At 38.7% G+C, this 22,957-nt stretch overlaps 1 protein-coding gene across 2 annotated transcripts in view; it reads right to left on the bottom strand.

The window, feature by feature from the left end:
- The window catches only part of gpc6a (glypican 6a), a 142,584-nt gene that overhangs the window by 47,913 nt on the left and 71,714 nt on the right, over nucleotides 1-22,957 (bottom strand). For both annotated transcript variants that reach the window (XM_070968818.1, XM_070968809.1), the window contains exons 3-4: nucleotides 19,971-20,362; nucleotides 3,194-3,359 (exon numbers count right to left, since the gene is read on the bottom strand). In XM_070968818.1, the coding sequence (XP_070824919.1) occupies nucleotides 3,194-3,359; nucleotides 19,971-20,362 (558 nt within the window). The remainder of the gene's footprint in view (nucleotides 1-3,193; nucleotides 3,360-19,970; nucleotides 20,363-22,957) is intronic.

Raw genomic sequence — 22,957 nt, forward strand, 5'->3', positions numbered from 1 at the left:
ATCAATTAGATTGCCAAGAATTTACTTTCAGTCACAAGCAGGTACGTGTTCTTGGTTTGTTCGGTGTTGCAGTGTGTCTCATGAATTCCTCTGCTTCTGTTAAGTGACGTTTTAATGGCTTTGTGCAGCATTCTGAGCAAAAGCTGACTTCCAACTCAAACCATGCTCTTTTCTTATTGCTTTTATTCATCATCATCCTGTATTACTATCCATTTATTTTCTACTCTAAATACCAAAAAAAAGAGCCAACATGAGGTATTTTAACATCTATTCTTATCTAGTATTAACAAGAAAAAGTGTGGTGTATATTATAGAAGTAACAACTATTGCAAGACTTTCCTGTTTCACGTGTTGAGCAGAGGCAACACGTCTCCTGCTTAATGCTAAAGGATAACTCACTCACTCAACACACTTTCATGCTAAGAATATGAATAATCATGCTCCTCTTACTGTTCTGCGCTTGCCAAAAATTGTTGTCTACAGACGCGTCGGCAGCAGTAGCTGATGTCGCCACGTATTTTAGGTTTTGGGAATGAGGGGACATTCACAGAACATTTCTGTGAATGTTTAATAGGAAGCAGGAAAACAACACAAGTTCATGCAGTGCTGTAGCTGTGCTTCATGTTGTGTTTAGTGAAAACTGGCTTTTAAGATATCGTTTTTAACCGCAACACTTGTTTGTGGTATATTGCACTGCTATACAGCCACTTAGCCAGAACCTGATTAGTAAGACTCCACATTTCTATTAGAATTTGTTTTTGTCTAAAAAGACTTATTTAAAAATCTTGATAATGTTAATGACAACATGTTTTGATTGGTCTGTGCAACTCCAATGGCATTAATTAAAGCCTGGTCAGTCCAAAACATTTTAAATGTTAAGAAAATCCCTCAAGGCGTACAAGTACTCACCATATTTCTCAGTTCTACTATTTAACTGAGCTGAGCTGGAAATGAGCCAAGGGCTTAATAAACACATAAACACACGTCATCGGCCTGGAACGGCTTCATGCTTGTTCCATTAAAAGGCTTACCTCATTTGACACAGTATGACACTGCCAATCATTTTCAAGCAATTCAACTCAAAGTGAATGAAAATGTTTAGAAGCCAGCTTGTTATATTTGGTCATTTTCTGAAGAAGATGCTCGATAATGTCCATTTTCTGTTTTCCTCACTGAGATCACAGCTCATATTTCCATACAGTAAAATGCTGCATAAAACTTACATAAAACAGAATGCAATCATCCAATTATGTGTTCACAAAGTAGTGAACCTCGTTCTAACAACTGAGCTTTTTGAGGCTGCCCCTTGATACTATAACCTGTTATCAAATGTTCAGTAATTAACTGAACAGGTTTTATTTTTATTGATTTTGCACATTTGTAAAGCTAAATATAATATAAACCAGTCTACCTTGCTTTATTCAGTGTGTCTCAGGAATCTCGACCTAAAACAGATGTTGCAAAAGTCTTTTTCATTTTGATGTTAGAATGAGGTCGGCTCAACTTTGTCCATTAGAGAAAAAACCATTATCTGGTTTTAATTCCACTTGTTATGGAGCACAGCCGACTTGGCATCTTTCAGTATATTTTTTTTTGGACTATTTTTAATAAAAGCGGGAGACAAAAAATTTCATTTATTACATAAATGTCCTTGATTCACCAGGATTTAGAGAGATTATAGACCATTTTCAGAACTCATCTCTCTTTTCTCTCTTTCTGTGGAAGTTTCAAACTTCATAAAAAGCCTTGAGCCTCCTTTCTCCTTAACGATCAATGGTATCGATAGTGACATTTAAGCATGAACAAAGTCCACAGGTAAATGTCACTGAGGGCTCTTAAAAATGGGAGGCTTTGTCTCTAATCTAACCTCCTCTAATAAGTGATGATTTGAAGGGATGACAATGACAGACTATGTATGGGCTCAATCCATAAATTTCTATAATGCAAAGATGTGCTCCAGTGGTGAGAGCTGACCTGTGATACATTTAGAAGTTGTCTCTGAAAGGCAAATCAATATTTCTTGTGAGCTGCATCGTAAGCAAATCGAAGTTCTTTAGCAACAGATAATGAATACAAAATGTCAGGAGACATCAAGAAATGAGTCTTTCACGGTGAAAATAAACATCCCTTGGGTTCTACATTTCTAATTATAATACCCTCAACAACACTGCCTTTCCAAACCAGAAAAAAACAATGAGTGCGCAAAAACTGGTTCAAAATTAAAAATCCACTTTTTCTACACCTCCAGGGTGTTTTTGTCTAACCAGATTCATCACTCTGTTGCAACAACAGCTTCTCCCATTACTGTCAAGCCCAGCGTCCCTTTGCGGCAATAGATTTGCCTCTTCACAACTGAACAAGACACTAACTTTTTAACACATGTCATAAAGCTGCGAGACATCTCATTCAGTGCACAGGGGCCTGTGTTGATCTGAGACTTCAGACATGCCATCAGAGAGAACAAGCGGTACGTCATCTGACGGGTTTCTCCAACGACAGGCCTGTCACAAAACAGCCAAAAGCTTAGAAGTGCAGTTCACTTGACACACAGTCTTCAGGGATGCCGCTTAAAAAAGGATAGATATTTTTTTTTAAAATCGCCCTTTTGGAAAAAAAAAAAAAAAATATCTGTAAGTGTGGGTAGGAGGATGGGGTTGGGGTACATAACAAATCAAGCATTGGCCTACAAAAGATCCAGAGGGAACACTCTATGTGCCTCCTTGGTATCCATTTAACAGGAGGGCTTACAGCAGCCAGCTACTTACAGCCTAACTGAAGTGCTACATTACTCACCAAGCTCAGCTGGAAACACTATAGAAAATGTGTTTGCCTAGGATCTGCTCTCCTTTATCAATCCCAAACAGCAGGGACCAGAGCTTTAAGCACTATGCCAAGGTTCCAGCAATAGCAAACAACATTTCATGACAGAAAAAAAGAAGGAATGGTTGCACAAATAAGATTTCAGTTTTGTCTCTCTAAATCCTTTAAAGCTGAATCTAACACAGCGCATCCCACTGAATTCCCACAGAGACTAGTCAAAGACACTGCCTTGGAAAAGTAACATGCACACTTGCAGTACTGTACAAGCTCAGGTGTGCATGCACAGACTCACAAGCCTAAAAAGATTACAAAGAGAAAATGAGAAAGAGGTGCAAGGGCCCTCGACTTGAATGAGATTCTTTGTTGTACTTACCGATGAAGAGGTTCCATTCAGCATCTAGGTCTGCTTGGTTTGCTAGACAGCCCCTCATAACATTGTGACAGTAGTTGTGACAGGCTTTCAGCCCGGGCATGCCGCGACAGTAGGAACAGTACAGCATCTTGGTCAAGGCTCTGACACATGCTGGAACTACATTCACCTATGGAGCAAAGAGATGTTCTTCTGTTATGTCAAGTTCATCGAATCTCATGAGTTGTTTCATATCTCCTGAAATGCAGAGAGAAGTTGAGATACAAGAATAATGCTGGACCACAATAATGTTTTTAGATTTCAACATGAGGTTTCCACAGAAACTGCTGCATACCACAGTCAGTGCACATAAAGCATCAACTGAAAGGAATGCAATTCCCAACAGAAACTTCAGGGGGGGAAAAGTCTGACACATTTCAACATTTAACAAACATCCCCACACTACAGCACAGCTTCCCAAGCTTGAAATGTGAAAACCCACCAGATAAAACTGCACGACAAGACGAGGTTTACAACTCTGTCCATCTCGATTCCTTGTGAAGGCTGTGGCTTTTGTTGTTGGGCCATGTCATTGTACTGGCTTGAGTGAAAGTGACAGGATTCTCACATGTGCTTCCCTTCAGAGGTGGGGATGCAGAACGAAGAGTACATCTGATAATTGGCCTGTCAGCCTCTGTATTCATGGTTGACTTTAGATTTTGTCCAGTACACACTCTTGAGACTGCTGGTATGTGTGTGTGTGTGTGTGTGTGTGTGTGTGTGTGTGTGTGTGTGTGTGTAGATTGGTCAGTGGTAGGGCCCATACAACTGGAGACCATTGTCCATGGCTGCACTGAAAGTCATTCCTTTACATTCAAAATTTCTCTTGAGTGAAATGAAACTTGGTCATATTTTATGACATCATCACCCTAAAAAACTAAAAAAAAAACCCAAAAACCCCAACCTGCTAACAAAAAAAAAAAAGTGATTCGTCAGATTAAATGAGGAAAAGCCTATATAGACTTGTGTTATGGAGGTCATATAAATGTTAAGTGCTGCTTGTGAGCCCCGTTCATACAGGTGCATGCCTCACTCTGTGTGTGCTTCTTTTTTGAAAGACTAAATGTCAACAAATACGGATTGAAGCTGAATACTTCATTAGATAAAAAAGATGCGAATTTTGGAAATGATTGCTTCCATCTTTCTCAATAAATTTGGACTTTTGGATGCTCTAGCGTTGTTGGAAATTGGATCACACAAATCGGAAACAATCCTACGGAGCCACCACTGGAATCTAATCCCACAAATAAAATAAGACTAATAATATTAGTGCAGCTTCATCTTTATCTGCAACTGTGTCAGAAACAGCAGGTTTAAACACAATGAACATGCAAGAAGTGCTGATTTAGAATTATAATGTCAAAAGTGTGAATAAAGTTTTGAAGCTTTGAACTATTCACTACATTTTCTATACTACAAGGGCTCAGCTAAGGCAGGAGAACTCATCGACAGTTGGAAAAAACGTTTATGTTCTTTCATCAGAGCAAAACTAATTTGCCAAATCTACAAGTCAGGTCAAGTCAAGGAAGTTGTATTTAGGTTTTAGCCCAAAATCAAAAATCACAAATCTGCCCTAAAGAGCTTTATAATCTGTACAGCCTCAGATATCCTCGACCCTCAGACCCTCAGTTCAGATAAAAACTCCTTTAACCGGAACAAAGGAGGAAAGGAGCAGCACAAAAGACAAAGGCAAGCAATTAAACTGAGTCTTGTCCTAAGAGAGATTCATTCATTTCTGTGTTACTCATTTTCTTTGTTGGAATTACTGGCGTTAATTTGACTTTTGTTAACATTAGTACAGTCTGAAGAAAGAAAAAAGAAGCTGAACATGCAGCAGCACAGAACACAGAGCCCTGATATAATACATCCGCGGATAAGAGCGAGGTGGATCCGGAAAAGGAAAACAACATCAGTGCGCTTTTGTAGTTTCACGGCAACATCTGATGCTGTGCTACGACACCCAGCTTCAGTCCTCTATCCAGTCTGTTCTGAACACCGCAGTCTGTCTTTGATTTTGCCAGCACATTGACCAAAACACCTGTGTGTGCATGCATGTGAGTGAAGAGCGAAAATGAGGGAGAGGAAGAGAGAGACACAGAGGGGGAAGACAGAGATGTATGCTATTAGTGTATTTGCCTCCACTTCTGCTTGGCAGCCGGCTACAAGGATCAAATGAACCATCTTTGACATTTGCAATCTGCCACAGACATCACGCAATGTCTTGTAAGGCGGCCATTAAACTAGGCTGCTCGCTGTCATTTCCACTGCTGCATGTCATCCGCTGGTATGTGTTCTTGTAAATTGTTCATATCAGCTGGGAGTGTGGTTAACATATGGAGATTTACAGTATGGCAAACAAGGTTAATTTGATTGAACACATTTCGCTGCTGACATGCATGGAAACCGTTTCTGTGTCAGGCTTCAGTGACATCACGTCAGAAACAGGTGAAATAATGTGATACAACTAATGGAACTCTGGCAGTTTTTAAGATGTTACTTTGGGATTAAATACAACCAAATTAATTGTTCATAGGTGACAATATTTGTCTGTGTGTGTGCTCCTGTAGTATTTCCGTTCCTTGTGGGAAACGGTGTTGGACTAATAATAAATGACAATAACAAAATAGGAATATTAAGTTTGCTCATTAACAAACTCAAACAGCTTATGGGGAAAAAGTAAATCCTTTATAGGTAACATTTTACTTTAATCCTCTGAACCCCATAACCTGCTGGTGCCTTTGAAAGGCAATGCTTTCTTTCAAAAACGGCCAGCATTTAACTATTTATCATAGCCAGAAATTGTAAAAATAGAAATTATCATTTGATCCATCAGGAAAAATAACCAAATCTAAGCTTAAAATAATGACATAAAAACAAAACAAAAATTTTGAATCATTTGCTCTGACCAGACCCTGTAAAAACAAACAAACAAACAAGCAAAAAACATTAAATTCTGTGCTCCTCAGCACAGCTGGGACCTACAGCCATGTCACAAACATTCAGTGAAACTCCACTGAACTGGAGGAGCCAGCAGCCAGAACGAGAGGCTGACAGAGATTTTTTTTTTTTTTTTTTTTTAATATTAGAAACACTACTGGACTCACGGATAAATGTATATATGAACGTTCTTCATATATTTCAGTGACGGGAAACTGCTTGGTATTCAGAGTTGAGTGCCCCTATTATAAGCAACATATACACATTTAATAAATGACCTATAACAGATTATAACGCAGTTGAATGCAGCTTGTAGGTCTTTATCAATGCACAGTACAATTTATAGGCTACGTCAGCTACATTTACGACAGTGTGTTATAAATATTTATTAAATGTTAACATATTACTTATAAATGCTAAATGGGGTACTTACAGTAAAGTGCTGCCAATCTATAATTTTTTTAACGATTTATGTATTAATAATAATGTTACATTTGACTGTAATGAGCCTCCGTGGAACCACCCCTGTCATGAGACTTCATCTACAACATTAACTAGTGTTTAATTTCTACATTTTGTAATTCACAGGCTTTGCTGTGAAAAAAGAAGCGCAAACAGAGAAAGAACTGACTGTGGAGGAAGCCAAAGACGCTGCCAAAGACGCAGAGAAACACGAAGGAAACGGAGAGACAGATGCAGATGAAACAGACGGAGAGAAAACTGGACAAGACACTATCAGACAAACAGAAGGAACAGGCAGGTGTTACCGCCACATTTGGACAGAGAAACAGAACCAAGTACATGCCAATCATTGCGTTTGCTTTGGAGAGAACTGCCTCTTACTTCCCAAAGACTTTTTACTTGCAAATACACACTTTATGCCTTCTGTAATGATGTATTTTCCTAAAGTACATGTCATATTTTCTAAGAAGATTATAAAATCAACCATTGCCAAATTAAGTTTTGCTCACTAATTTACTGACTTAGAGTGCTTGTACAGTACTCAGCTGTGACCTTTAACCTTTAGCTCTCAGTCTGGTCACTCTGTACCTGCACTATTACTTCCTGTTTTAACAAAACTAGTATCACACATATGAATCCTTGAGTCAGATCTGACTGCTGCATGCAATTCTCCAGTCTACTGTAACTGAGACAGGGACGAGACAGTTTTTAGATTGCACTTCCACTTTCACCCGCAGCACCAGCAATCTCTCTCCTCCCTCTCCCTCGTCAATGACTCAAACCTCACAGATTAAATACAACGTTTTCCTATCAAGCTATTTGAATCATTTTATGTCGCAGGGAAATTTGCATATAAATATATTTGCTGTGGTGACAGACGGAGGAGAGGGAGAGCTTGTGTCTTTTGTTTTCTCTGTTGGCTCAGCCCCACCCAATCACTGTACCTGAGCAAAGGCATTAAATCCGGTTTAAGGCACAATCATAAAACAAAAACTAGTTGACAGGGTAAGTTTGGAATATATTCACATAATAAATTTGCTGCTCCACTGCTATGGCATAAATGATAGCAGCATCACAGAGGAGCCCTAATGAAAACATAGCATACTGTGTCATCTACTCAACGTCAGCAATCCATTGCAAACGTCACTTTGTATAATTTAACACCATCATACTTTTTCTTCCAACTTATGACATAAAGTATAGTACTTATTCATGAGAATATCATATAATGAAGAAAAAAAAATTCTGAGATTAATTTGTTTCTGTCAATTCAATTAAACTTGGCCCAGTTTCCAGACAGCTGATTTAACAGATGTGGAGAAAACACGGAGAATCCTCTATCATAGACTGAGGTTGAGCCGTTTCCACCACACTCTTTGCATTTAATGTGGCTTGTTAGCGGCAACCAAAGAAATATATTTCCTATTGCAAATAGGAAAAGTGTTTTAAGCTGCCCTTGAGCTTTGTGAGTGTTTGGAGAATTTGCATTAAAATTGCGCCTCCAAACACAATTATCTTGCAGGGTTGTGTGTGTGTGTGTTTTTTTTTGTTTTTTTTTAACATCATTTCAGTTACTCTGCCCAGCAGTCGTTGGGTGCCCTGGATGAAGGGTAATCTGATAATCTTGTTAGCACTTCTTTACAGTTGAGTGGATGGAATATTTCACAGCAGGCTGAGGGTGGGACTGTAGAGCGAGACGCCTCAGATCCAGAGTGAGATTAAAACACTAATCTACTCATCTGACGTTTAAGTGCTATGATAACTCTGCGTGGAGGGCATATGTTTGTTGGAGGCAGTTTTACAGCAGTGGAGGATGTATTCAGATCCTCTACTTGAGTAAAAGAAGCAGTGCTGAAATATAAAAATTCTCTGTTGCAAATAAAGTTCTGCATTGAAAAATGCTACTTACATTAAAGCGCCTAAGTATTATAAGCAAAGTGTGCTTTAAGTATCGAAAGTACTCAGAAAAATGACATACATATTTTATTATTGGATTATTATTACCTATGCTTTAACCTGAAAGTAGCTTTTTACGGTTGCAGTTGGTCAAAGTGGAGCTGATTGTAATAATTATCATTTGTTAAGGATCACACTTCACAAGCCTTCCATATGTGTTGCATGAAAAATCTTTATTTGAAAAGTCACTAAAGTAAAAAGTACGAGATTTCCTGCTGCATTGAAGTAGGATGAAATGAAAGTGCCCAAATAAATTACAAGAACCTCAAATTTGAATTTACTTCACTTGTGATAAAATAAAATTTTCTGTTCTTTCTGCACTTTTTCTTAGCTATGATTCCTAGTACCTGAGTGACTGCAATAAGTAATATTTAGTGTTTTGTGGAGAAATACTCCAGGTGAAGCATAAACAGCGCCCTACTCGTTAGCTTGGTGCTTCAGAAGAGCAGCTCGAACATGTGGCCAGCCGTTCAGCCAGACTCCTGATGTGAGCATTAACTTTACCCAGGATTAAAAATGGAGTAATATAAATGCAATGAGCCTGAGCAATAATAAATCAATGCATTCCTAATTTCACCCTATAAAGGCCACAGTTGGAAGCCACCTGAATTCAGTATGAGCAATAAGACACATCTAAGATAACTAAAACATTATCATAAAAAGACCACATTGAATACTATAATGAGATAACTCTAAAAAGACACTCTTAGAAGACATCACCTTGTCGATCCGACAGGGTGTTGTCACGCACATATGGCGTGAACTCCCTTTAGGCATAACAGAGTGGGAAGAGCACAGATGATGGAAATTGCTTTGTGCCACAAAGTAATGAAGTTGTGAGAAATGACAATGACTTTGCAAGCTACCAAGGCCAATCAAGGGGAACACTAGTGGGACAGCGAGACTGTCGCCAAAAAATTGTCTCAATAGTTCTGTCATAATTATTGTGACAGGATGCGTTGCTTCGCACTGATTGGACATGGATGTAAGACTGCATTGCTGCCCCAGTGTCCCCACTCAATTCCACAGCCATTAGTGTCAATGGCAATATGAGTGATCTGTCACTGTGCAAATCAGACTACCATCTGCTACCAAGAGAAACACGGGCCTTGTCGCCACCAAATGTCTGCAGGAAAACTTCAGGTCTGATTTCTTCTTAACCAAAGGATTTCATAGAAGGTTGTTGCAATAAAAATCCTAAAGTGATTCCTTAGATTAACGAAAACTCTGAACGTCAATTTTGATAATACTTAACCTTCGAACACTACAACAAGTGAGCTAATGCTTTTTAATCACAGAATCAGGTGAAAAGGTTAATAATGTCAATACAGAGTTAACATCTACTTTCATGAAATTCACCTGTAATCCAAGAAAACATCTGTTATGACGTGTCTGCATTCACTCTCTGTAATGCTATTATACTGCTTATCACATACAGTAAGATGTGCAGCAGAGCTCCCTGTGGCTTTGTTTCAGCATTTATGCTGATATTGTACTAAGCTAAAAGTTAAGATTTCTCTTTCTGAAACATGAAAAATAGTTTTCAGAAATTAATATTGTATTTGTTCTCCATTACATTTAACTGACAGCTTCATTTAATAGTTAGAATGAGGTTTTACTTGCACGGACGAAAAGCTCATAAAATCTGAAGCATTGTTGGAATTTAAAATGTGCAGGAATTAAACCAGATACGTCTCACAGGTGAAGACGTCAGTGTGATTGTCTCCAGCTTGAAGGTGCAGTTTGTATTGTTGGTGACACAGACAGCATAAACGTCTAGAGAGTCTCGTTCTGCCGTGCAAGAAATGTGTCGAAGAACATGTTCAAAAGAGGACAAGACCAGGGTGACGTTGAAATAGATATGAAGCAAAAATTCAGCTTATATTATCTCAATTTCTCAGATTTTGTATCTTAAGTATTAACCAATTAATAGACATGTTTGTATATGTATAAAACATGTAAATTTAAGAGTTAATTGCCTATATCCATCCATCCATTTTCTCCCGCTTTAATTGCCTATATATTGACTATATATAAGTACATCAGAGCATATAATTTGATAAATGTTATATAACAAAACACTGTTATAATGCCTGGGCACATTGAATCCTTGCCGGATTTTTTTGTGATGAACGTGCTCCTCTGCAATGCTTTGGGAAAAGTTTTGTTTTCCTTTAACCATGACGGTGATCTGACCTTAACCGAGTAGCTTTAGTTGCCCAAACATAGCCACATCTTAATCACAAGGGTGTCAGAGCAGAAAACGCTCATATGTGTCCTTGAGGACGGTGCTGACAAATGCCCTAGTTTGTTGTTTAACCATGTAGATTTGTTGACTTTGACACCGCTGTTCAATTTCAAATGTACATGTATATAATTTTAAAGTATTTTACTATCTCCTGTGTACCTAGAGGTGTAGAGTTCATGAACTGTTCATTCAATACAATAGACGGCCCTGCAGATAATTTGAAACCAGCACAGTTTCAGTGTGTCTGAACTGCATGTGTGTCTCTTGGCAACGCACACTTTGCCAGAACAGCTTCACAAAGATCCACACAAATAGATGGAGATGCACAAATATATTTGCTGTTGTAAACCTCAAACATGCCAATTCAAAAATACATTTAGAGACTGAGAGGGGACTTAAGATAAGTAGCTGAGTAAACTTAAGATGAATATTAATCCTTCGGTACATACAGTCACAGACTGCGCAAAATATGACAGCGTATGCACTGAGGTTGTCACGATAATAAAACACGGTCTGTAGCACTTTGTACGTTGGTTAATCACGTCCCCTTTCTGCGCATCTCCGTGAACTTTAGAGTCTCCCCCCAGTCAGCATGTTAAGTGTAAGATGGAGCCAAAGACAATTCCAGAGAGGCTGCACTAAAATCAGATGCTGTCAAATCGATGAATGTCTCAGAGTGACAGAATAATCCACATGTGAGCAGCTGTGCATTCATGAAACAACACAGTACTACTTGGCGGGGCCTCTGCGACCCACACGAGTCAGCCCAAGTGTCTGTCTGTGGTGAGGCATGGGATCGCCCGCTGATCCACCCTGACATGTACCATGTTATGTGGCATGTCTGGAGCAGCAGTTGGGACTGTTTCTTTAATTTACCAAGACAAGTGCAAACATGTTAAAAGCCAAGCCCATGCTGCTCGATGACTCGGCATAGCCTACCAGGAGCCATGCAGCATCTCTAGCGGGTACAAGACCTGCATATACTATACTGTTATCCATCTGTCACAGTGCCTCCTGGATTAAAGCACAGCAATCACCCTCTGTCCATCTGACTCTGAAGGTCTGCAGACCAGCCCGAATGTCAGGGGCAAACAGGTCTCCGGCGGCTGCCAAGAAACCTCTGGACAAATGTCACAACATCGGTGCTGACAACCTTCTCTAAGTGCTTGTTAAATAAAGATGTGGTGCTATACACTTTAAGTCAAGGTGCCAAAAAAAGTAATCTTAAGATGTGATCTGGGCTGGCACGGTCCACTGATGTGACATCTTTTCACTCGTTGTTGATGCATAAGGGGGATTTTCTTGGACATTTTAAAATCTGATGGCAATTCTCCTCAGTGTTCATCAATCATGTTTTGTATTTTGCTCTAAATGTCCTCCCACTCAGTATCAGGCTGACTGAGTCTGTATCTTTTAGAGTTTTCGGTATAAAATGGAAGAGCATATACCGCGGGGAGCATACAGTATATTTCTTTATTATCCTTTCATATAATGTCCTTGTATTTCAGACCACATGCTGCCTCTCATTTTTCCAACATTCTGCAGTTCACCACAGATCAAAATCTTTTAATTAAAAAGGACATCTTTGGTGCAGCACATTTCCCGATGACGTGCCAACCTTTTTGAGCCAGTTGCCATCTGCCGTCACAGCACTGTGGCTGAGGCCTTATCCCCAGCAAGCTGTGGGAGCTGAGAGACAGCGAGAGAGAGAGAGAGAGAGAGAGAGAGAGAGAGAGAGAGAGAGAGAGAGAGAGAGAGAGAGTGACAGACAGATAGAGAGCGAGAGAGACAGACAGAGAGAATGTGAGTGAGTAAGAGACAAGTTTGTGTGATGCTTCTGTAGAAGTGAGCCTCAGCTGAGAAACGTGGATGGACCATACTCACTTATGGAGGAGGTCACTTAATCTGCCCCTGAGCAGAATCTGCTGTCAGATTATTCTCGAACACTCACTCGAACACTGGTTGTACAACACGTTCATCACAAATACATATATTGAACTACAGCAGACTCATAGTTCACATAGGGGACACTGTAATACATTCTGCTTGATTAAATGAAGGTATTTCGTCTCTGTGTCTCTTTGATCGGTACACGTCTCTTTAGTTAGTGACAGACTTTGCACATACAGAATAACTGCAACCACGTTGCTTCGTGAGAGAGCTTGTAGACAAATCACTGGATGTGATTTAGTGATAAAAACCTACAGTGGTGGAAGAAGTACTCAGATCATTTACTTAAGTGAAAGTAGCTATACCACAATGTAAAATGACTCTGTTCAAAGTTCTGCATTCACAATTTTACTTCAGTGAAATTACATATGAATTTCACATGAATTTGGTGGAAAACAAAAACTTGGTAGTGTGCTTCACCTTGCACAGTACAGTAGCTAAACTTTTACAGTTATTAAAATGTGATGAGATGAGTAGGAAGCTAACGACTAAAAACTACAACCTATTGATTAATGGCCCTCTAATTAAACTTTTCTCGATATTTCATGGTTCCAACTGCTACCTGCTATGCTTTTATATGTCATTTAATATTGTAGCAAATGTACATCTGAAATGCTCAGTGAAGCTATTTTCTTACATTTAAGCACAGCATATTCTGCAAAAAGGGGTTGCGCAAACAGTAAGTATGCATCTGCATCCTAAAAAAATACTGATTTTTGAAAGTGCTTTTGATGGACACTATTGTACCACAGTGGATTGCACAAGGGAAATACAGAAACTGCTCACAGCGACAGTAAAATTAAAATTTGAGGTAGTGGTGGAACATCAACATAAAGGAGAACAAGATTTAATTAGTTTGATGGACGAATGCAACCAAACTCAGACTTGATTTTTTTTGTCGACTAACTGCAAAAACAGTACACTACTTTATGAAAATGAGTACATAGCATGTAGTATATAGTGAGTACAATGGAAGTGAGACATAATAGAAATCATATCTGTGGTATTAAGGTTGAACTGAATTTGATTTGTTGTTGAAAAAAAAAAAAAATAACAGCACACAAGCAGCCTGTTAACCATCTATTCGTGGTTAAGTTAAGTCCCATTTATTGTTTAGAAAAAAAAAAAAAATCTACTGACTCAGAATAACGTTGTTGTTATACTACTGAGCGCTGAATGCACCTCAGTGTTTTGCCTTGACAGCGAGTGGGATACGCTGATGCGTGGCAGTCAGTACATAAAGTAGACAAGAAAAAGGACACTGGAGAAAAACTATGGAAACCACATGAAACAGATGCTGGTATTTCTCACATGTCAGTGTAATCTGGCAGCGCATTAATCGAAGGTAAATGTTGTGTAAAGATTAGAAACTGCCTTGCAGCTCAATGTTAAATTATCTGACAGTTCGTGGTCGGAAATGAGTGTATAATGAGATCAACATGACAGTATAAGCCATCAGGAAAAACAAATCCCTCAGAACAAAATACCTTACTTCCCTCCATCATCACAACTAAACATGCACCATGGACTAGAGCAGCTCCTCATGCACATGCAGAGTGGTAAGTGCTCTAAATGCCTGAACTTTAAACCTTTCAAAAGGTCCAAATCCCTGCAATCTTCTCTGAGCAGGTCTTAATGTGGTTGGGCTGTGTTTTAAGTACCCCCAGGATAAAACTCTTAATGGTCATCATAAACTGTAATCCAGAGAGATTCTGCTCTTAATCCAGGATCGAGGTCCAGGAAACTGTTCAGTGCAAGTCGAGCGCAATCCCATTTTATGGAGTGATAGCTCCCTGCTCTGACTTCACTGCATACGGAGCTGTCTGTTAGCAGTAATTATGCACTGCTCATGATCATCGGTGCATCGTCCTGTGTTAAAGTAACATGGAAAATTGAACAGACAGATGGTTGAAAGCAGTTAATTCATAAAAAAAGGCGCATTTTGTCATTTTAAAAGCTTGGGTGAATTTTGTGAATCTCACGACTGATTCGGTTATTTGAGTTAAAGCCTGGCTAGTCAGTGCCGCTCACCAGGGGCCATGCACAATATGCAATACTTCACGTATAAATTGGACTAAAGACCTGTGGCAGAGACAAGATAATATTATAATGCTTCTCATAGAGCAGTAGGAATTTTCTCATTTTAACTTCCCCATTTCCCAAAATTAGCAATGAGGTATTGCAGGTCTTTATGCATTGATTTATTTTTTCAGCATATTCAGTCACAGTGGAAGAATACGAGGAAGTGTGAATGAATTCATTTTTGCCAGATTGACGATAATTAAATAACTGCCACTAATTTCAGACCTAAATTCTCATATTCTTCTTCATGCTAATTCTCAATTACATTTTAGGGGCAAATGTTGTACCTGTGACTACACTACATGTGTTTGCTGCGTAACTATTAACTGACAATTTTTCATCTAATGCACATGTTACAATGCAGTGCTATGATACAAACTGCCCAATAGGACATAAAGTAGATAAAACCGGCGGCAGCAGAAGGTCAAGAAGTTCGAAGGTCAGCAACGATTTTTTGGTCTCAACTTCTCAGCCAACATGTAGAGGAGATCCTTACAGTGCTCAGAAAAAAAGTGGAGATTTTAAAAATTCCATGTGCATCCTCAAGCCAAGAACAGCTACTAAATGGACCTTCTGGTGAGACAGTTTGTCAGCTAGAGCAGCTATCAAGCTATGCTCGACCATTAATGCAATAATGATGCAATATTATCAATTATATTACACACTGGACCATAGATGCAACAAACTTTTATTAGCAATTAATCTGGTGATTGCTTTCTCAATTAACTGAACTGTTTGGTTGGTTAAATGTCAGATAGTTGTGACAGAAGCTCATTACAGTTTCCCAGAGACATTTATTTTGAAATGACTGACAGCAGGGGAAAAGCAGCAACTCTCCAGTAAACGATTAATTGACTACAGTAATTGTAGTTGCACATTGAACACATGCATTCTGCATTCTCATGAGCACATGCACTTTTGATACACAGGAGCATTTTGCTTTAAATATGTTTGTTTTTACTTTGTACTTTACGTTTGAATGAAAATTTCAAGGCTTGATTTCTTTTCACATCACATATTAGCGCTGTTGCTAATATCCCTCCAAAAAAAAAAAAAAAAAAAATGCTCCTACAGTTGAATGTGAGCTCAACTGAGCAGAATGATGTATATGCAGAGTCTCACAATAGAAGGCCATTTTCACATCCATCTGCTGAAAGTAAAAGGTTTCTGTGCTCATTGAAAATCAAATTTTAAAGAGGACGATTTGTGACATCACCAACAGTCTGGAAGCCAGTCGTAGTTCAATATTCAATTTACACAAGTGTGATGTGGAAACTTGAATCCTCCAAACACTGAAAATGGACTTTTGAGTATAGTAGAAGACATCTCCTGTGAGGTAGTTAAAATTTTGAAATGAGACATATTGGCATAATCATAGACTCCGGATGTTTTTAAGGAGGGAGAAGGAGGAGATGATAAGGATTTAACCAGATAACAGAAGCTTTTTATGGAAAAGCGATATCAGACATGAATTAGACATTAATAAGAGTAGAGTGTTTTACATACACCTTAACACATGTCTGGGGGTATCTTTAAGTATCTAAATACATCTTCCACCACTCCTGTTTGCACAGGATAAGTAAAGCACACATTATTCAACCTTGGCGGCTGATGGTTTCTGGAATGACAGTCTGTCTGTCACAGCAGTCCAGCTGTGAGGTGTGTTTGACCACCGTTTGCTCATGAGTCATCTGCTTAAATAACACCAGCAGCAGCAACACCACACAAAGGTAGCATTCTACCAGACAGCGTATAAATCCTCGTCTCTGATGGACATCAAATTGAATACAAATCACCTTTTTTACTTAAAAGTACCGTGCTCACACCTAAATAAAAGATCGATATGTACTCCAAAGTGTGTTGAGAAGACATGCAAGTAGTTTTTTGTTGCTGAGTGCGGAGGGTGATTCTTAGGTCAAGGTGATTTGTCATGTCAAGCGACTTTTCACCTGGAGGTCTATGGTTGTTCACCAGCCTGACAGCCTTCAGCGACGCCGCGCTGTTTCCTGGCTGCCCTCCATAATTGATGAGGAAGCAAGGAATATGGGATTTGATCGAGAGTGAGGGTGCCTTTTAGGCCTGGGACAGATGTACGGAGGTGCTCATTTTAACTCTTCCTCTGAAATGTGCTGCGCCACAGAGGCCTGGTGGCTCAGTCACAAGCTAAAAGACAACGATAAACAATTGAATCTGAGAGACTCTTTCGAGATGATATGTGGCAGCAGGGAGGATATAGCACTTTAATACATACTATCATCATGTAAATTCCCATAATCCCCAATAATTATGTGACAGTACAGTATGGACAGGAGGAGGGTGGTAATATATCAAGCTGCTTGACATAACAGCAATAAAAGATGGTACAGTAATGGTTTAGTAGTTAGTCTAATGACGAGAAATCATTAAAGCAGATTATGAATTTGAAAGAATTTGGAGTTTTTTCTTGGTTGCTACAGAATTTGGCATTCACCAACATCATGTGTAGACTGTGTTCTGGAAACAACTTAAACATTACGACAAGCACCCTCAATCAGAGCGTGTGACTACCTTACATCAGCTAAAGAAATTTTAAGACTGTATCAATAACAGCCAGAGGTGGATTTTTTAACTAGGAAGTAATACTCAAACGGTGAGTCACATATTTGTTTGCTCACCATTAAACTATTATTATTATTATTATTATTATTAGCATTATTATTATTATTAGACATTTATTTAATCAGAGAGCATAAAATCTTTTTTTCTAAGGGAGCCCCAGCCAAGACAGCATCTTTAGCAGACGTCAGTGTGTTAGATAAACAGTTCAGGACTTAATTAATTTAATTGTTAATATGATAGTCTTTAGTGTGGTAATGTTGACTGTAGAGCTGCCATGATTACTTGATAGCGATACAATTAAAAGGCTGCTATTTTGATAACTGATTAATGGTTTCTGTCATTTTTTAGTAAACAACAATAAAAAGTTGTGGGTTTTAGCTTGTAAAATATCAGAATCTGGGTCTTGGGCTGTTGTTCAGACAAGACGACAAAGACGTCACCTTGAAGTTTGAGAAACTGGGATATTAATCAAGAAAATTATCAGCAGATTAAGCAGTAATTAAAGAAAATGTGTTAATTGTTGTCCTGGTTGATTGTTTTGTTGAAACAGAATCTCTTTGGAACATAACATTGATTTAAATGTGGTCATATACTCAAGTTGTGATATAATACAATGCATACAGATGTGTTCACAGTCAACCCAGTACCGTGATCTGTCTCTGTCTCTAAGCTTAATGCAGGCGGTTGGACCAGCCTCCAACATAAGACTGATTAAAGTTCTTTCTCAAAGTGAGCACATCTCATTTATTTCTTTGCCCTCTCACTCTTGCTCCTACTTCCTTTCTTTCCTCTCCCGACAATTTTTCTCCTCTGTTCGACTGAAAGGGACAGCGAGCATCAAACTAAAAAGCAGATAAAAAGGAAGCGTATCCCTGCTGAACCCTGAAGACGTTTTTAAAACTGATGTCTGAACTTGTGAAAAACTAGAGTTGCACACCATGTCTGTCTACTTGCTGATGAAGAAAATGTATTTTTCAGGGGTCAGAAACTTGTCAGACTGACACTGTCATTTTGAATTATCAGTAAATTAATTGAATTGGTAGGTGAAGAAGTGTTTCTGAATACCCAAATAAAGTTTTTATCTTTAAAAAAAGATCCCTGTCTATCAGATTACATAGTTTTGATATGTTTCACAATTGTAAAAAGTGTTTAAGAAGTATATAGTGAGTATTTTCTTCCATTATTGCTCATTTAATCGATGCTCACATATTTCCTTGCAAGTTTTAAATTGTGTTTTGTAAACTGTGAACCAACAGAAGAAAAGGTCGCACATCATCGTGATGGAAACAGCTGGGGGAAGAAAACAACAACTTAAAAATCTTCGATTTGGCTTTTCACAGCTTATGTCCACTGTTTGAGTTTTCCCGGACACCCACTGTGTTTTAAACTTTCTATGTTTTTAAATGGTGGAATTTGAATGTAAATAACTCGAGCTTTATCATTCCTGCTGGTTTTTGCATCTACTGCATAAAGTGCAGCTATGCAAAGTACCACCAACCGCAAACAGCTTTGGTTATATAATTTTTAGACATCTACAAAAAACTGTTGCATAACTTTCTGTGTTTAACATGGAATTACAGAAGAAAAACATATCCACTAAGCCTGTGGGAACACATTTCTAATCTCTAGCATTTGATAACACTGTTAAAACATATTTATATTTCTGAATCTCATCAATCAATTTCTCAAACCAAATCATCACACTGGCAAAGCAAAACAATATCAATCATCAAATGAACTACCAGCATGGTGGATGTCACTGGTTTCTTTAATAAATGTTGTCAAAAAAGTAACAAAATGAGACTAAAGAGACAAACAAAACAAAACTACATCAGCAATCTCAGGGGAAATGTGCTTTAATCTTCCCTTTTCTGCAAAGCTTGGCGCACTGCGAGAGATTCTTCTGAAAAGTGGAGCATACAGTGTACGGTGTACTCCACCAGTCATATGGAAAAAAAAAAAAAAAAAATTTCATACTGACCTCACCCGGAGATCAAGAGCATCCAAAAAGATCTTCATATGGAATACAAATGCTTGTTCATGATTTCTGAGCTTTTAATAAGTAATTCAGCTGCAAAGTCCACTGAAGAGATTTCAAAGACTGTATTAAATATATTAAATGAATGTATTAAAGTATGAACAGTGCAGGTCACTGACAAAGGAGGACGGACCACTGATACTTCGCGCATACTTTGGTACAGCAGGTGCAGCAGAAAATCGCATCAATATGAATGATTAAATATTTTATTTAAACACTGTGTCTCTTGTGTGTGAGTTGACATCAATTAGAATAATTACATAATATGGACTGGAATAATTTATGGCCTCATGACCACAAAACGGTGCTGTAGAAGAGAAACTGCAGGTGGTTAAAGTCTTACAGGATATTTGCAACACTTATGACTGCATCTTAAAGCAAAATACAACACTGCTCAGCAGCACAGCATCACTTAACAGCTGAGCAAGACCACAGCAGTCAAAGGGCTATGAGAAGAAAGCTAAACTCACCTTGGCAACCCTGTTGGCAACCTCCCGTCCCACCATTAGCCCCTGGACAAATGTCCGTGCAGCGATGAAGGCCCTGGTGACCTGGGCCTTCAGCTTCCTGGGCACATCTCCAAAGGGCTTTAGCTGATCTGTGTATTTACTGACGCACTCCAGGTAATCATCTGTGAAGTGGTACTGGGAGTTGAGTAACTGGAACATGCGCTCCAGCAGCCTGGACCAGAAGTCGTTCAGCATCTCCTCCAGGTTGACGTTTCCGCCCGTGTAGTAGCGCTTTAGCTCAGTGAACAGGTCCTGGAACACCTCTGAGTTCTGCATGTACAGTTTCCCGTACGTTCGTGTGAACATGCTGTTGAGAGACTTCTCAGAATTGTCCAGCAGCTCCAAGAAAAACTCTAGATGGATGGATGGTTTTGGGAAAGGTGGGGGGGGGTAGAAAAGACAAACAGCTGGGTCATTATGCAGATATTCACAGTATCTGATGTCTTCTTTTACAGCAGAAACCTGACAAAAGTCTTCAGAAGCATAAAAGCAAGGTAGAATCTAGTTACTGTACTTGAATGTCTCATTTCATGGCTCTGTCTTCAGATAGGTTCAGGAGCAACGTATAGCAGCCAGCACTTGATTATGTGAAGAAAGCCAGTCCAAAGCATTAATAATTTAATGGCAGAAATAATGGGCCACAAGGACTATGAATGATTAATGTAAAGGTTCTGATTGCATACTGTAACAAAATATTCACAAGTTTTAGACACAGACACTAGACTACATTATCATCCTGAGCACCGGCCATTATTCCCAGTTGCATTACTTTCTCACTGAAACAATTTATTAGTCCACAGAGGCAGCTGGCCGATGAGCACAGGACTGAATATTTAGTTACAGCTTATCCAAAGAAGCTTCATTCACAACGAATTGTCTGAAGAGTCTGTTTAACATAAGATACAAAATTTCACCGTGAGACAAGCCGATCTATTGATTCAGAACACACACCTCACGCTGTGTGACACTGTCATTCAGAAATAAAACTTCATAGCAAATGTCTTTTAACGGTTCTTAAAGCTGAACTCCAATTTGAATACTTTTCAGTTTTTAAGGACAAATACACCATGATGTTTCTGCAGGTGCTATGCAGAATTCTTCATTTTTCAAAAGGTTAAACACATTTTTAGTTCTGTTTGTGAAAACAGCGTTTAATGTCCATGGGGACAGAGCCGGCATTAGGATCATGCATCCAGTCATTCATGCTCAGGTGATTTGTTGTTTGTTAGGATCATACAGTAATACAGCACAGTTACAGTGAGATGATGGTAAAAAACACAATGAGGAGCTAAGAGTAGTAATATAATTCATAAAGAACATAATTTATCCAGATGTATGCATGTCTTTGTACATAAAATAGACATTGTATTTTAAATGGTTTGTGTCTCATAAATTTTTCAAGGACAGAAGATGAAAGTCTTTGATAACAGGATATCATTTTTCATGATTATGTTGACAGTGTAAGATATGTGATATTATTGTTATTGGTCCTATCAAGAGAAACATGTTAATATTGGATGTGAATAATGAAATTCATGCTGAATCCAAAATGTTAGACTTTTTTTCCTACATGTGTTCATTAACGTCTGTCCTAAAACCAGCTTATTAGGCACATTTCTACCAACAATTGGATAATAAAGTGTCAACAAAGTCAAGCAAAATGTTCTGTGTATTTTTCCAATGCGAGACTCATTTGCCTACTACCTGCCATCATCTTAATGCATACTTAAATGCTGAAGATCGCATGTATCGGTAATGGGAAGGACACCCAGTGTTTGTTTCTCCCACATTATAGTCAGGATGGGGTTTTTTTAGTGGTCTTTCATGTGTCCGGATGGGGTGATGGTGAGTAACCAGACTGTGAAAGCTCACAGCAATGAGTAGTCACCGTGATACAGCAGGACAAACACATGGAGAAATGCGTTCAGTTCACAGATGGGACAAAGAAACTGCTAACAATGTCAACTGCCCGTGTGGCAGAATTTATCTGCCCGCCCACACAGATGTCAGACCAATCAAATTATAGCGCCAACATTCAGAGTTGGAACCAAAAATTCAAGCTCCCTGTAGAACACTAATGTGGAAGGTGCTATCAGTGCATAAATTACACTTTAATTCTTATTTTTGATGAATAAGTACATGTACATGCTGATTTCATAGCAAAAAATAATTTTAACTTAACTATGCGCTGTTTTACATTGTTGCACATTGTAAAATACTTCAAACACAGACATCAAAATGCGCAAGTGCAACAATGCGATTCAAATTTACCATTTGCACCAATTATATCATTGTTTCTTTGTCATCTGCCCAAGAGACTTTCTTCCATGTGAACACCTGATCTGTGGAGCGTTAACCGAGCCAACAAAGAGAGAAAAAGAGGGAAAAATCAGTATTAGCTGGGGAGTCTCACTGAAGCCTTGCTAATGGGATCCCATGTTCCTGAGTGCAAAGGCGTAAATGTTGAGAAGATCATAACAAATCTCTCCATGCACAAATGTCAAATATTTCCCCTTTCCCCATTCTTTGTTCACAAACATGCTGTCTGTAGATACTTCTCGTGTCACACTCGCTAATAAACCATACAGGAGCTCTTCTCCTGGTTGGGTCACATTTCTTTACATAGTTGATGACAGACTGTATAAAAGAGGTGGAAGTAGCCTCTGGGTCTGAAAAGTGAAGTGCCTTAAATGTGCATTCTTTCTAGTGACTCCACTGGTTGCAAAAAGAGGTCTAATGGTATAGCAGTGTATGAAAAAAATCCCACTACTTTCTCACTTGATTTATTATCAGTAAACACTTTCCTAATGAGTTTTGTTTCCAGTCACTAGTTTCAAGTCTTCTTCAATACAGCACAATGTTCATTTTATAAATTATGGTTCAATTAACAGTGAAATAGATGATAAAGCAGGGTATGCTTTATGGTGTAGCTACCTTGTGATTGACAA

Source organism: Chaetodon trifascialis, chromosome 1, assembly GCF_039877785.1.
Source record: "Chaetodon trifascialis isolate fChaTrf1 chromosome 1, fChaTrf1.hap1, whole genome shotgun sequence".
Classification (NCBI taxonomy): domain Eukaryota; kingdom Metazoa; phylum Chordata; class Actinopteri; order Chaetodontiformes; family Chaetodontidae; genus Chaetodon; species Chaetodon trifascialis.